Consider the following 14,252-nt stretch of genomic DNA (forward strand, 5'->3'; position numbering starts at 1 on the left):
AGCTGGTCTATTTTCCTTTCATTTGTGTCTGTCAAAACCTGAATGGGAATTGGCATTGCTATCGGTGAACCTGATGCTGCAATGTCTCATCTAGTATAAAGAGCTAAAGATCACTGACAATTAGCTTCCTAGATAAAAGGGGAATCATAATAGCTTCAGCTAATTGATCTCTTAAGTAGAAACGCACTTATTTTTGCAGCTTCATTATCTATTGTATGTGACAATAGTTTTAATATTTAAAAGTAAATGATTCATCATTTTTGTTTACCCAGTCTAAACAAAGAAGAAAAAATTATAAATTTCTTGAGTACAAGTTAGACAACCTCACTAACAAATCCAATGTGTATTACATCCAAAAATATAAGTAGGTTCTACAAATAGACTAGCAATAGCAACTTTTAAAAATAATTCATCATGTAACCAGGCAACAGTTGCTATGGTGCAATTGCAGCTCAGCAAGGAGCAGCCTGAAAGAGAATTGAGCACACTGAAGGGAGGTGATGCATTAGAAAAATATAATTATGTTTTTCTGTGGTTATAGTTCCTATAAGGGCTGATAAAATGGCACTGGTAAAGAATAACATGAGAGCACTGAAATTAGTATCTACCTTATTGAAGTCACAAAAGAGTTCACCCTTGCTACGAAAAATGTATATTTACTGTGGCTGTAATCTTGATAGATATTTGTTCTCCTTACTGCATCACTTTCTATATTTCATAAACTGCCCAGGAAATAACATAATAGCATTATTATGATTAGATATTTAATTTTAATAATCAGTAAATAAATAATTGCAATTGCTAAATCTGATTTAAAAAATTCTGCATTTATTTTCACCCATCTTCTTTAAGAACCACTAAAACTTTTCAAAATAGGACACTTGAAATGTTTCATTATTATGGATATTTATGTATGACAAATTAATCTTGATTCAAAATTTATAGAGCAGAAACTGCCTGATGCAAATCCAGCATTTGATCAAATTTCTTGATGCTCACCAACAACGGAGGGCTTTATCTTATTTGTAGTTTAGCATTCATGAAAGTAATATAAGGGTTAAATCATCTCTAGGAAATTGATACAAAAGGAAATGACTGCAGTTTGGTCATTCTTGCCAAATCTGTTGCTTTCCCTTTGACTGAAGCCATCTGTTCTAATTAGTTTTCCTGCCCTTTCCCTGCATTATCATATTATTCTTCTTCAAATACCGTGAACTGGTATTCAATTATTCTCTCAGTAATCACTGTTAAAGCACCCCATGTACAATTAAGCCTTATTTTAATTTCCCCTCCATAATTCTATTGTTGATACTCAGTGAATAATGTTGGTGTTACTTCGCAAACGCAGTTGGCACATTATTTCAATATTTACGTTTTTATATCTCATTATAACTTTGAACTATTAAGTTTTCAAAACAGAAAAGCCTTTTTTGACTTTTCTCCATAACCAGATTCTCAAGTTCTCATCACATTTCTTCAGAATGCAGCAAGAACTGCCCCACGACTTAATGTCCTTTTTATAATGGGGTTCCAAGAGTGATACAAATTGTTCATAATATAGCCCAAACTATGTTTGACGAAACCATCTTACTCCCTTGGTTTTGTATTGAATGAGTACAACATACTGAATTTTATATAGATTCTTCCTATTCATTTTATTTGTAATATTTCTACCAACAATATCTCATAGGAAAATAAAGTTACAATTTGTTCAATTAAAGCAATCATACAGCAAGAAGGGAAGAATATGCTTGTAGGCAGGTTAATCACTATAATGGGATGATTCCAAATAAAAAAAAAACAATCTAATTCCTTTTCTTAGATATCGAGTACAGGAGTTGGGATGTTATGTTGAAATTGTATCAGGCACTGGTGAGGCCTAATTTGGAGTAGTGTATGCAGTTTTGGTCTCTCACCTTTGGGAAAGTTGTCACTAAGATTGAAGGAGTGCAAAGAAAGTTTATAAGGATGTTGCCAGGACATCAGGACCTGAGATATAGGGAACGGTTGAATTGGTTAGGACTTCATTCACTAGAGCATAGAAGAGTGAGGGGAGATTTAATGGAGATATACAAAATTATAAGGAGGACAGATGGGGTAAATGCAAGCAGGCTTTCCCACTGAGGTTAGGTGAGATTAGAACTAGAGGTCATGGATTAAAGGTGAAAATTAAAATGTTTAAGAGAACATGAGGGGGAACCTCTTCACTCTGAGGGTGGTGAAAGTGTGGAATGAGCTGGCAGCAGAAGTAGTGATTGCGGATTTGATTTCAACACAAAGAGAAATGTGGATAGGTACATGGATGGGAGGGGTTTGGAGGGCTATGGTCTGGGTGCAGGTCTATGGGACTAGGCAGATTAATAGTTTGGCATGGACTTGATGGGCCCAAGGGTCTGTTTCTGTGCTACAACTATGACTGTATTATCCCTTCAGTTTTCAAGTGCTTTTGATTCGTGGATTTCTGGCAGTCCACTACATCTTTTTCAGGGATTAATTATGTTAAATGTAACCAAAAATCTTCTGTAGAATAGTTTATATCTGTCTTCAGTTAATACAACTGATTTGGTAAACTTAAAAGCTTCATGTATTTTTTCATGGAGCCCAGCATTACTAGATTTCCTAATTCAATGTGAAAGCTGTGGAAGTTTGCCTGCCTTTGCTGGATACCATGAGGACTGAAGCACTGAAGTACAGCTGGCCAGCCATCAACTGTGCAGAAGTTTGTAATTTCTGCATTTGCACATGCTTGCATGGGAATCCCAGGCTGGTAACTCTGTGTTTTCTTAATGGTAGATTGAAGTCCAAGCGCCTCTTGGTAGTTTTGACAACTACCATAGCTGACAAGTGAAACTGATTAAATAAAAAAATCTCCTCTTCATGAATTTACACAAATGTGCATTCTGGGAATGATATTCTGAGCAACCTAGTATTTCCTTGCCAAACACACTAAAAATAAAATACATGTTGTGCCATCTAATTTACATTTAAAATAATATATGCGTATTTCAGTTAAATTAGAAAATATTAATAAATTACAGTGAGATGTAATTCAAATACTTATGAAAGTACTTTCTTATATATCAGAATGCGTGTACTATATTCAAAATTAACGTGTTTAGTAACAGAAGAAGCCTACCTTTGTGAAAAAATGTCCCTATAAGGGCTGCCATCCTGAAGAGCAATGCCATAACCTCTATCGACTTTAGAATTCCTTGCTGTCACAAAGGCACAGTCAGGTTCATTCTCTGCAACATACTCCAGAGCTGCAACATCCCAGATGAATGCATAATTTCCAGACTTTACCTTTAAATATGAAAGTGTGTTACACAATAAACAGTTCTATTCATGGCTTTCAAAAACCAGACGATGGTGCACTAACACATCCACATAGCACACACAGAAAATTGCCCTCATGTTTACATTTTAAAAGTTGTAGTGTATAATTAATTTTCAAATTCAACTAATGTAAAATGTATGAATTACAAGAGAAGGAATCTACATATTTTGTGCATTTTACAATGGTGAATGTATCAAATGTTTAATGACACACTTCTGTTTCCTTATATACTTCCACATTTCATACATATAAATAATTCTGCAATGTAGAACTGCCAGTTTTCAGTCCAATGACTCCGACAATAATGAATACTTTTATTAGGAAGGCAACTAAGCATAGGGAATATTTATTTTTCTGCCAGTAGCAAACTTAAGGTGGTTTGTAACTTTAGGCTTGTTAATGAGACAATAATACATTTGGCATGAGATAAGCACTAGAATGCCATATTCCAACTCACTACCATATTAAAGTAATAGAAACACTGTTACTATGAACAACAACAGTAGCATGATGCCAGCATCTATCTGTAGCTGTAAACAGTAGGTCATATTTGCATTAATGATTTTATTCAAAGACAAACTGGACCTTGTGCAATCATGAATACTGATTCCACATGATCTTGAATGTCACACATTAAAACCATTGTAAATTACTGCAGTAATGGCACATTTCATTATGAGTTCTTTTGAAACGTGACAATGACGCAGGGGAAGCAGCATATATTGACATCACACTTGCAGACTCCCTACTTTCATCCAACCAAAGAAGTCCATTACCAGAAATGCTAGCCTAACTATATGTAATTTAAATAGTCATGGATAGATTATATTTATTGTAAAGTAATTTCTCACAGCTACCATGACGACTTTCATCCCACCCTGCCTCCTGTAAGAACTCAATTCCATTCACCTAATTCCTCCTTATCTTTTGCATTTGTTCTGCTGATGAGACTTTTTCTGCAGGTCCTTTGAAATGCCCCCATTCTTAATGAACTGTGGGTTTCCCTCTATCATTGTTTAAAGAAAAAGCACCAGACCACATCTCATCTATTTGCGATGACTCTGCTCTCAACCCCTCTCCTCATGTATAGAACGAGGATGAGCTCCGCTGGCCCTCACATTTCACCCCACTAGGCACCACGTTCAAAATAAAATTCTCCACAATTTCCACTGTTGTTAGACAGCTTCCTCCACCAGGTGAGAAGAGATGGGGTAAGAGGGGAGCTAGAAAAGGGAATGTAAAAAGTGCAAAGGGGGACAGGGAGGAACTACCAAAAGTTAGAGAAATTGATGTTGATGCCTTCAGGTTGGAGGCTATCCAAATGAAATATGAGGTGTTATTCTTCCAACCTCAGAGTAGATTTATCGTGGCACTAGAGGAGGTCATGTACTAACATGTAGGAATGGGAATGGGGACTGGGATTGAAATGATTGATCAACGGTTTGTTGCAGACACAGCGAAGGTGCTCGACAAAGCAATCCTTCAGGTCTCATCAATGCAGAGGAGACCGCACTGGGAGCACTCGATGCAGCAAATGACTCAAAAGTGAAGTGTTGCTTCATCATCTCTGAAATTCAACATGTTTCTTTTGTCTCTTTTCCAGTTCTGGTTAAGGGTCTTCAACCTAAAACATTACCTCTGTTTCTCTACCCACAACTGCAGCCTGACTTGCTGAGTATTTTTTAGCAGTTTTCATTTTCATTTTAGATTTCAAGCCAAACAATTTTTAAAATGTTCACTTATCAAAGCATTTCAGAGTTAATACAACTTTTTAAATTATTCTCCAATTACAATGTTTTTTTTACCACAGGACTGAATTCTCTAATTTGAATGATCTTATTACCCAAGTTATTCATTTACCGATGACACTGACAATGACAACCAATGACATGCTCTTCACTTCACCCCTCCCAGTTTCACCTATCACATTGCGGTTCTTCCACCTACTCCCCCCCCCCAACTTTCTTACTCTGACTCCTCATCTTCTTTTCCAGTCCTGATGAAAGGTGTTTGCGTGAACAAGACACCTGGCTGGTATGTTGCCTCCCAGGTGCCAGGGTTATGGACATTTCAGATTGTGTCCACAACATTTTGGAGAGGGAGGGAGAGCAGCCGGATGCCTTGGTACATATTGGTACCAATGGCATAGGAAGGAAAAGCAAAGAGATCCTGATAAGAGAATTTAGAGAGCTAGGTAGAAAGCTGAAAAGCAGGACCTCCCAGGTAGTAGTTTCTGGATTGCTGAGGATAAAACACGGTGATTTGGCAGAGAAGCTGGTGCAGGGGGTAGGGCTTCAGGTTCTTGGATCATTGAGATCCTTTCTGGGGGAAGGTATGGCCTGTTCAAAAGTGACGGGTTGCATCTAAATCTGAGGGGAACCAATATTCTCACAGGCTGGTTTGTTAGAGCTGTTGGGGAGGGTTTATACTAATTTGACCGAGGTTGGGAATCAGAGTAAAGGGACTCAAGATAGGATGAATGGTAAAAAAAGCAAAGATAGCATGCAGTCAGACTGTCAGGAATTGAAGACAGATGATAGGACATAATTGCAAACAGCAGCGTGAGTATCAGGGCATTAGAGATGCAGAATCAAAAAGGGTAGCATATACAGTACTCAAAGTGTTATATTTTAATGCATGAAGTATGAGAAATAAGGTTGATGATCTTGTTGCACTGTTACAAATTGGCAGGTATGATGTTGTGGCCATCATTGAATCATGGCCATGGTTGAAGAATGGCTGTAGTAAGGAGATAAATGTCCAAGGTTACACTTGTATTGGAGGGTTTGGAAGGTAAGCAGAGGGGGTGGTGTGGCTAAGCTGGTAAATAATGGCATCAAATGAGTAGAAAAATGTGACATAGGATCAGAAGATGTTGAATCCTTGTGGGTTGAGTAAAGAAACTGCAAGGATAAAGGGACCCTGATGGCAATTGCATACAGGCCCCCTAATAGTAGCTGGGATGTGGACCACAGGTTACAAAAGGAAACAGAAAAGGTGTCAAAGGGGTAATATTATGATAGTCATGGAAGATTTCAAAATGCAGGTCGATTGGGAAAACCAGGTTGGAAATAGATCTCAAGAGAGTGAGTTTGTTGAATGCCTGCCAGGTGGCTTTTTAGAACAGTTTGTTGTTGATCCTACTAAGGAATCATTTATATTGGATTGGGTGTTACGCCATGAACTGGAGGTGATTAGGGAGCTTATGATAAAAGAACCCTTAGGAAACAGTGAGAGAGGAGTTGGCCAAAATAAATAGGAAGGAGGTGCTGGCAGGGATAACAGCAGAGCAGCGATGGCATGAGTTTCTGGGAAAAATGTGGAAGGTGCAGGATAGATGTATTCCAAAAACACAGAAATACTCAAATAGCAAAATAGTACAATGACAAGGGAAGTCAAAGCTAATGTAAAACCAAAAGAGAGGGAATACACAAAGCAAAAAATAGTGGGAAGACAGAGGATTGGGAAGCTTTTAAACCCCTACAGAGAGCAACTGAAAGAATCATGAGAAGGGAAAAGAAATATGAAAGTAAGCTAGCATACAATATCAAAGTGAATATTAAAAGATTTTTCAAGTATGTAAAAAAATAAAAGAGAGATGAGAGTGGATATAGGGCTGCTAGAAAATGAGGCAGGAGAAATAATAACAGGGGACAAGCAGATGGCAGATGAACCAAATGAGTATTTTGCATCGGTCTTCACTGGGGAAGACACTAGCAGTGTGCCAGATGTTAAGGGAAGAGAAGTAGGTGCAGTTACTATTACAATAGAGAAGGTGTTCAAAAAGCTGAAAGGCCTAAGGATACATAAGTCACTCTGGACCAGAGGAACTGCACACTAGGGTTCTGTAAGAGGTAGCAGTACAGACTGTGGAGGCATTAGTAATGATCCTTCAAAAATCATTGGACTCTGGCATGGTGCCAGAAGACAGGAAAATTGCAAGTGTCACTCCAATCATTAAGAAAGGAAGAAGGCAGCAAAAAGAAAATTGTAGACCAATTAGCCTGACCTCAGTGGTTGGGAATATGTTGGAGTCAATTTTAAGGATGAGATTATGGAGCAATTGGGGACACAGGACAAGATAGCACAAAGTCAGCATGGTTTCCTTAAGAGAAAAACTTGCCTGATGAACCTGTTGTAATTCTTTGAGGAGATTATGCATAGGATAGATAAAGAGGATGCAGCAGATGTTGTATATTTGGACTTTCAGAAGGCCTTTGACAAGGTGCCACACATGAGGCTGCTTACCAAGTTAAGAGCCCATGGTATTACAGGAAAGTTACTGGCATGGTTAGAGCATTGGCTGATTGGTAGGAGGCAGTGAGTTGGAATAAAAGGATTCTTTTCTGGTTGGCTGCCAGTGTGTGGTGGTGTTCTGGAGGGGTCGGTGTTGGGACTGCTTCTTTTAATGCTGTATATCAATGATTTAGATGATGGAATTGATGGCTTTGTTGCCAAGTTTGCAGATGATACAAAGATTGGCAGAGGGGCAGGTAGTGTTGAGGATTCAATAGGTTGCAGAAGGACTTAAGACAGATTAGGAGAATGGGCAAGAGAGTGGCAAATGAAATACAATATTGGAAAAAGAATGGTCATGAATTTTGTAGTTGAAATAAATTTGCAAAATATTTTATAAACAGAGAGAAAATCCAAAAATCTGAGATGCAAAGGAACTTGGTGAATCCTTGTGCAGAACACTCTAAAGGTTAACTTGTAAGTAGAGTCGGTGGTGAGGAAGGCAAATGCAATTTTAGCACTCATTTCAAAGGTGTAGAATACAAGAGAAAGGATGTGATGCTGAGGCTTTGTAAGGCACTGATGAGGCTTCACCTTGAGTATTGTAAACAGTTTTGGGCTCCTTATCTGAGAAAAGATGTGCTGGCATTAGAGAGGGTTCAGAGGAGGTTCACAAGGATGACTCCGGGAATGAAAGGGTTATCAGATGAGGGACATTTGATGGCTCTCATCTGTACTTGCTGGATTTTAGCAGGATGAGGGGGGATCTCATTGAAACCTTTCGAATTTTGAAAGGCCTAGACAGAGTAGATGTGGAAAGAATGTTTCTCATGGTGGGGCAGTTTAGGACAAGAGGCATAGCCTCAGGATAGAGGGGCATCCATTTAAAACAGAGACGTGGAGAATTCGCCAGAGGGTGTTGAATTTGTGGAACTTATCACCATAGTCAGCTGTGCAAGCCAGGTTGTTGGGTGTATTTAAGGCAGAACTTGATAGTTTCTTGATCGGACATGGCATCAAAGATTACAGGGAGAAGGTCGGGGAGTAGATCTGAGGAAGAAAAAGAGAATCAGCCACGATTGAATGGTGGAGTAGACTCGATGGGCCAAAAGGTCTAATTCTGCTCCTATGTCTTATGGCCTTACGGAAATGTTGACTGTACTCTTTTCCATAAATGTTGCCTGGCCTGCTGAGTTTCTTCAACATTTCGTGAGTTGCTTGGATTTCCAGCATCTGCAGATTTTCCCATGTTTATTATTAGACAATCACTGACATGGTCTTTTTCCCTTTTCCATTACTTTATAGTTACTTTTCTATACAACACATTCTGTTGCAGCAATTCTAGTTCCATTGATTTGTTTGGATCTAATTTGTTCTTAATATTTAATTACAACAAAAATGTCTGGATCTTTCACTGAGGGAAAAAAAGCATTCTCCTTGAAACAAATCCAAAACAATTTGAAATAAATATTCAACCAGTGTTTGACTTCCCAGAGAAATTGTATTCCACCAGTTTGAAAACGTATGATCCATTCTGATAAATAATTGTATAATATTGTTATTTGCAATAGAAATACCACGATGGCAAGCATTTCCCCCCACTAGTTCATCAATCATTCAACCAGCACGGTTCTGAGCTATCATTCAACTTTTCAACGCTACAAAAGTGATTTAAGAGGAGAACTGTCAAATCGAACTAATCTATTAATCCACCGCATCCTACGCTATCAAACATGAAAATATCATTGTTCCTAAATAAGATACTTTAATCAACAGCATTATGGAAGTATTTTCACCAGAAATTCTACAGTAGTTCTAAGCAGTGGTTTACTGTCACCTTCTCGAGGTCTGTTAGGAATGAGCATTAAATGCTGATCATCTTCACATCCATTTTCTCTATTTATGACCCTATTTATTTCTGCTCCTATTGTAACTGCTTTCTGTCTTTCCACAAATTATTTTATTATTGCATCAGAGAAAATAAAAGATTATTATCTGTATTATCAGAGAACAGGATCAGGGTTTGCTGTAAAGTGCAACAAATTTGAATTCAGACCCATTAGTTAATATCAGATGAGCTACAGACTAGCCATATGATGTATCCGTGCAAATGCCCGCCAGAGTTTTAGACTAACATTGTAGTATTCAGAAGGAATGTGAAACCATCAAGAACTGGCTTTGGTTGGTCTGTATTCGGATGAGGGGTCTCGGCCCGAAATGTCTACTGTTTACTCTCTTCCGTAGGTGCTGCCTGGCTTGCTGAGTTCCTCCAGCATTCGGTGTGCTTTGCTTGGATTTCCAGCATCTACAGATTTTCTCGTGTCTGTATCTCAATGTGTCTGTTTGCTTCTGGTCAGCCGTATCATGGAATGAAATTGCACTGGATGAAGTACATACATAATTACATGGTGAGCCTGCACTTAGTGCATTTGTTGGATTCCATTTCAAGTAACAAGAGTTATTCTGCAGTTACTGAGCTGAATTTTCAGTTAACCAGGAGTAAACTCTCTGACTAGAGGCCTGAGACCAGTGGTGTGCTGTTGGGATCAGTTCTGGGTCCCTTGCTGTTTGTCATCTATATCAGCAATCTGGATGATAATGTAGAAAACTGGATCAGTAAATTTGCAGATGACATCAAGATTGGCATGTAGGGGAGTGTGAGGAAGGCTATTAAACCTTGCAGAAGAATCTGGACCAGCTGGAAAAATAAGGTGAAAAATGACAGATGGAATTTAATACAGACAAGCATGAGGTGTTGTCCTTTGGGAGGAGAAATCAGGGTAAAACCTACGCAGTGAACGGTAGTGCACTATGGAGTGCAGTAGAACAGAGGGCTCTGGGAATACAGATCAATAATTCCTTGAAAATGATGTCACAGGTAGAAAGAGTCGAGGAGAAAGCTTTTGGCATATTGGCCTTCATAAATTGAATTATTGAGTACAGAAGTTGAGATGTGATGCTGAAGATATAGAAGACATTAGTGAGGCTTATTTTCAAGTACTTTATGCACTTCTGGTCACTGACCTTCAGGAAAGATATCAGTAAGATTGAAAGTTTGCAGAGAAAATTTACAAGGATATTGCTGGGACTTGAGGATTTAAGGTATAGGAAAAGGTTGAATAGATTAGGATTTCATTTCTATAAGAGAATGAGGGGAGATTTGATAGAGGTATATAAAGTTATGAGGGATTTAAACAGGGTAAATGCAAGCAGGCTATTTCCACTGAGATTGGGTGATACTAGAACTAGGTCATGGGTTAAGGGTGAAAAGTACAATGTTTAAAGGAAACGTGAGGGGAAACTTCTTCACTTAGAAGGTAGTGAGGGTGTGGAATAAGCTGTACATAGGAGTGATGAATCCAATTTCGATTCCAACATTCAAGTTTGGATATGAAGGGGCATGGTCCAGGTGTAGGTTGATGGGACTAGGTAGAATAATAATTTGGCATAGACTAGATTGGCCAAAGTGCCTGTTTCTGTGCTGTAATTATCTTAAGATTCTAAAACATGGACTCAGCATATCCAGACTTTTATTAGCCCCTGTAGCCCATGTGAACTGCTTATTGACTACAGGAGGAAGAAGCTGGAGGTTTAAGAAGTGAAGAGTCAGTAGCTTTAAATTCCATGGTGTTGACACATCAAAGGATCTGTCCTGGGACCTGCATCATAAAGAAGGTGCAGCAGAACCCCTACATTCCTAAAAGTTTGCCTAAATTCAGCATGTCACCAAAAACTTCAGCAAACTTCCAAAGATGCACAGGGGAGAGTATCCTAACCAGCTGCATAAAAGCCTGGTGTGGAAATACAAGTACTCAGGAACAGAAAAGATGGACAGAAAATGGTGAATACGGGCCAGTCCCTCACAGGCAAATTTCTTCCCACCATTGAATACATTAATATGAAGCACTGTCACAATAAGGGAACATCTGTCACCAAACAACCCCACAATCCAGGCCATGTTCTCTTCTCATTACTACCATCGGGCTGGAGGAACAGAATCATTAGGTCCTACACCACCGGTTCAGTAACTATTATTACCCTACTATTGTCAGGCTCCTGAGCTGGCATGGGTAACCTCACTCACCACAATTCCAAATAGATTCTACTATCTACAGACTCACCTTCAAGGACTCTTTACAATTCATGTTCTTAGCATAATTCTTTTTTATTTGCACAATTGGTCTTCTTCTGCACATTGATTGTTAGTTTTTGTTTTATGTATAGTTTTTCATGCATTTTATGGCATTTCTTTATTTTCTGTAAATGCTTACAAGAAAATCAATCTTATGGTACAATATTGTAACACATACTGTATGTACTTTGTTAATAAATTTACTTTGATTTAACTTCCTTAAAATCCTCAGCATATTAATAAATAACATAATATTAGTCTAAACAGATTTTAGCAGACTTCCTTAATGCACCTCAATATTTTCCAGAACTATGACGTCAGATGTTGACAGATAAAACTTCTTTGCAATAATGCCTGTGTTTTCAAAAGGTCATACCCTGGCTGAAGCACTAATCTTCTTTATTTCCAGCTCCTTTACCATGTAGTCAGCCAGCAACCATGGTTTATTTTGAACAGTCTGAATGGGTACTGTTTAACCCACATATGTCACATCATTGATGAATTAATAGCTTGTTATCACTCCCTCCAGAAATACAAGATGAATGATGTCAATCAAAAATGAATCTTAGACTTTCAATCTAAAATGCCTTCTATTAACTAGGTTTCTTTGGTTTATTTCAAATAATCTTGAATCCATTTGCTTTTTAAAATCCCACTAAAATTTTATATTCTACCATTAATGCCAGTAATCTTTTGTAAGTTTGTACAAACCTTTAATAAAAGAACACTAATCCTAAATATCCCATATTCAACTTTTGCTCTTAATTTGTAGAAATGTCAGAATCAGAATCAGGTTTATTATCACTGGCATGACACGTGAAATTTGTTAACTTAGCAGCAGCAGAAGTTCAATGCAATACATAATCTAGCAGAGAAATAATAATAATGATAGTAAGTAAAATTAAAATATTAATAAATAAGTAAATCAATTATGATATACATATATTGAATAGATTTTTAAAAAGCATGCAAAAACAGAAATACTGCATATTACAAAAAAGTGAGGTAGTATCCAAAGATTCAATGTCCATTTAGGAATCAGATGGCAGAGGGGAAGAAGTTGTTCCTGAATCGCTGAGTGTGTGCCTCCAGGCTTCTGTACCTCCTACCCGATGGTAACAGTGAGAAAAGGGCATGCCCTGGGTGCTGCAGGTAATGGACGCTGCCTTTCTGAGACACCGCTCCCTGAAGATGTCCTGGGTAATTCGTAGGCTAGTGCCCAAGATGGAGCTAACTAGATTTGCAACCTTCTGCAGCTTCTTTCGGTCCTGTGCAGTAGCCCCTCCATACCAGATAGTGATGCAGTGTTGAAAATCTGCCCACAAAAAGAAGCCTCACATGTCCTTTGGATGTGTAAAACATTAGATGATTGTTAACCTAGTATTAACTGTTGGCATTAGATGGAAGTTTGCCATCTAATTCAACACCTCTAACAAAAGATAGTTATCTATTAGCAAGTTGGCTATCATGAAACTATCAGCTATTGTACCGCTTATGTGCATGCTAAGAGAGGTTTATAAATGAATTGATTAATAGGGCTAAATTTAGGAGGAAAAGCCATGTGTCATTTCATTGTGCATTTGGTATCTTTATAAATATCAGCATCTTGCATTCACTCTTACAAAATAAAAGAAAAGCTTTCCGCTTCACAAGCATCATGGATAAAAGCATGGAATAATAATTAACTTCTTCAGTTCTTACTGTACAAAAAGACAGTGGATGCAGCCCAATCCATCACAGGAAAAGCCCTACCCACCATTGAGCACATCTACAAGGAGAGCTACCACAAGAAAGCAGCACCCATCATCAAGGACCCCCATGATCCAAGGTCATGCTCTCTTCTCACCGCTGTCGTTGGGAAGGAGAAACAGTAGCCCTAAGTGCTACACCACCAGGGACAGTTATCACCTTTCACCCAACAGGCTTCTGAACCAGAGGGGATAACTTCACTCACCTCAACACAGATCACTGAACACAACCAACAAGGACTTTCAAGGACTCGACAACTCACGTTCTCAGTATTATTTATTTATTTATTATTTGAGTTATTTAGATTTCTAGGGTTTTCTTTTGCACATTGGTTGTTTCTCAACAATTGTAGTTTTTCACTGATTCCATTGCATTTCTTTGCTCTATTGTGAATGTCTGCAAAATCAATCTCAGGGTAGTATATGGTGACATATCGGTACTTTGATAATAAATAAACTTTGGACTTTGTTAGCATAACCTAGACTTTATAACATATTATTTATAACACACACCATCCAGATGAAGGGACTCAGTCTGAAATGTTAACTGTTCATTCCACTCCATGTATGCTGCCTGTCCTGTTGATTTCCCCCAATATTGTGTGTGTGTTGCTCTAAATTTTCAGTATCTGCAGAATCTTTTGTGTTTACTTCTTACTTGTACTTTTGTAAGAATTTATCTGAATTTTATATTTGTCTAATTATAGCATGCTGTTGATCAAAGTTTATTTTTTAATATAAATACTTCACTTGGTTGTCAAGTTCCTTCAAATTGTTCCTGCTGTCTTCTATTTTTCTC

General features: G+C 38.1%; 1 protein-coding gene across 1 annotated transcript in view; it reads right to left on the minus strand.

The window, feature by feature from the left end:
- LOC140200825 (glutamate receptor ionotropic, delta-2-like) overlaps window positions 1–14,252 on the minus strand; it is a 601,297-nt gene that overhangs the window by 28,442 nt on the left and 558,603 nt on the right. The window contains exon 14 of the mRNA XM_072264448.1: window positions 3,137–3,303. Coding sequence (XP_072120549.1) covers window positions 3,137–3,303 — 167 coding nt within the window. The remainder of the gene's footprint in view (window positions 1–3,136; window positions 3,304–14,252) is intronic.

Source organism: Mobula birostris, chromosome 7, assembly GCF_030028105.1.
Source record: "Mobula birostris isolate sMobBir1 chromosome 7, sMobBir1.hap1, whole genome shotgun sequence".
Taxonomy (NCBI): Eukaryota; Metazoa; Chordata; class Chondrichthyes; order Myliobatiformes; family Myliobatidae; genus Mobula; species Mobula birostris.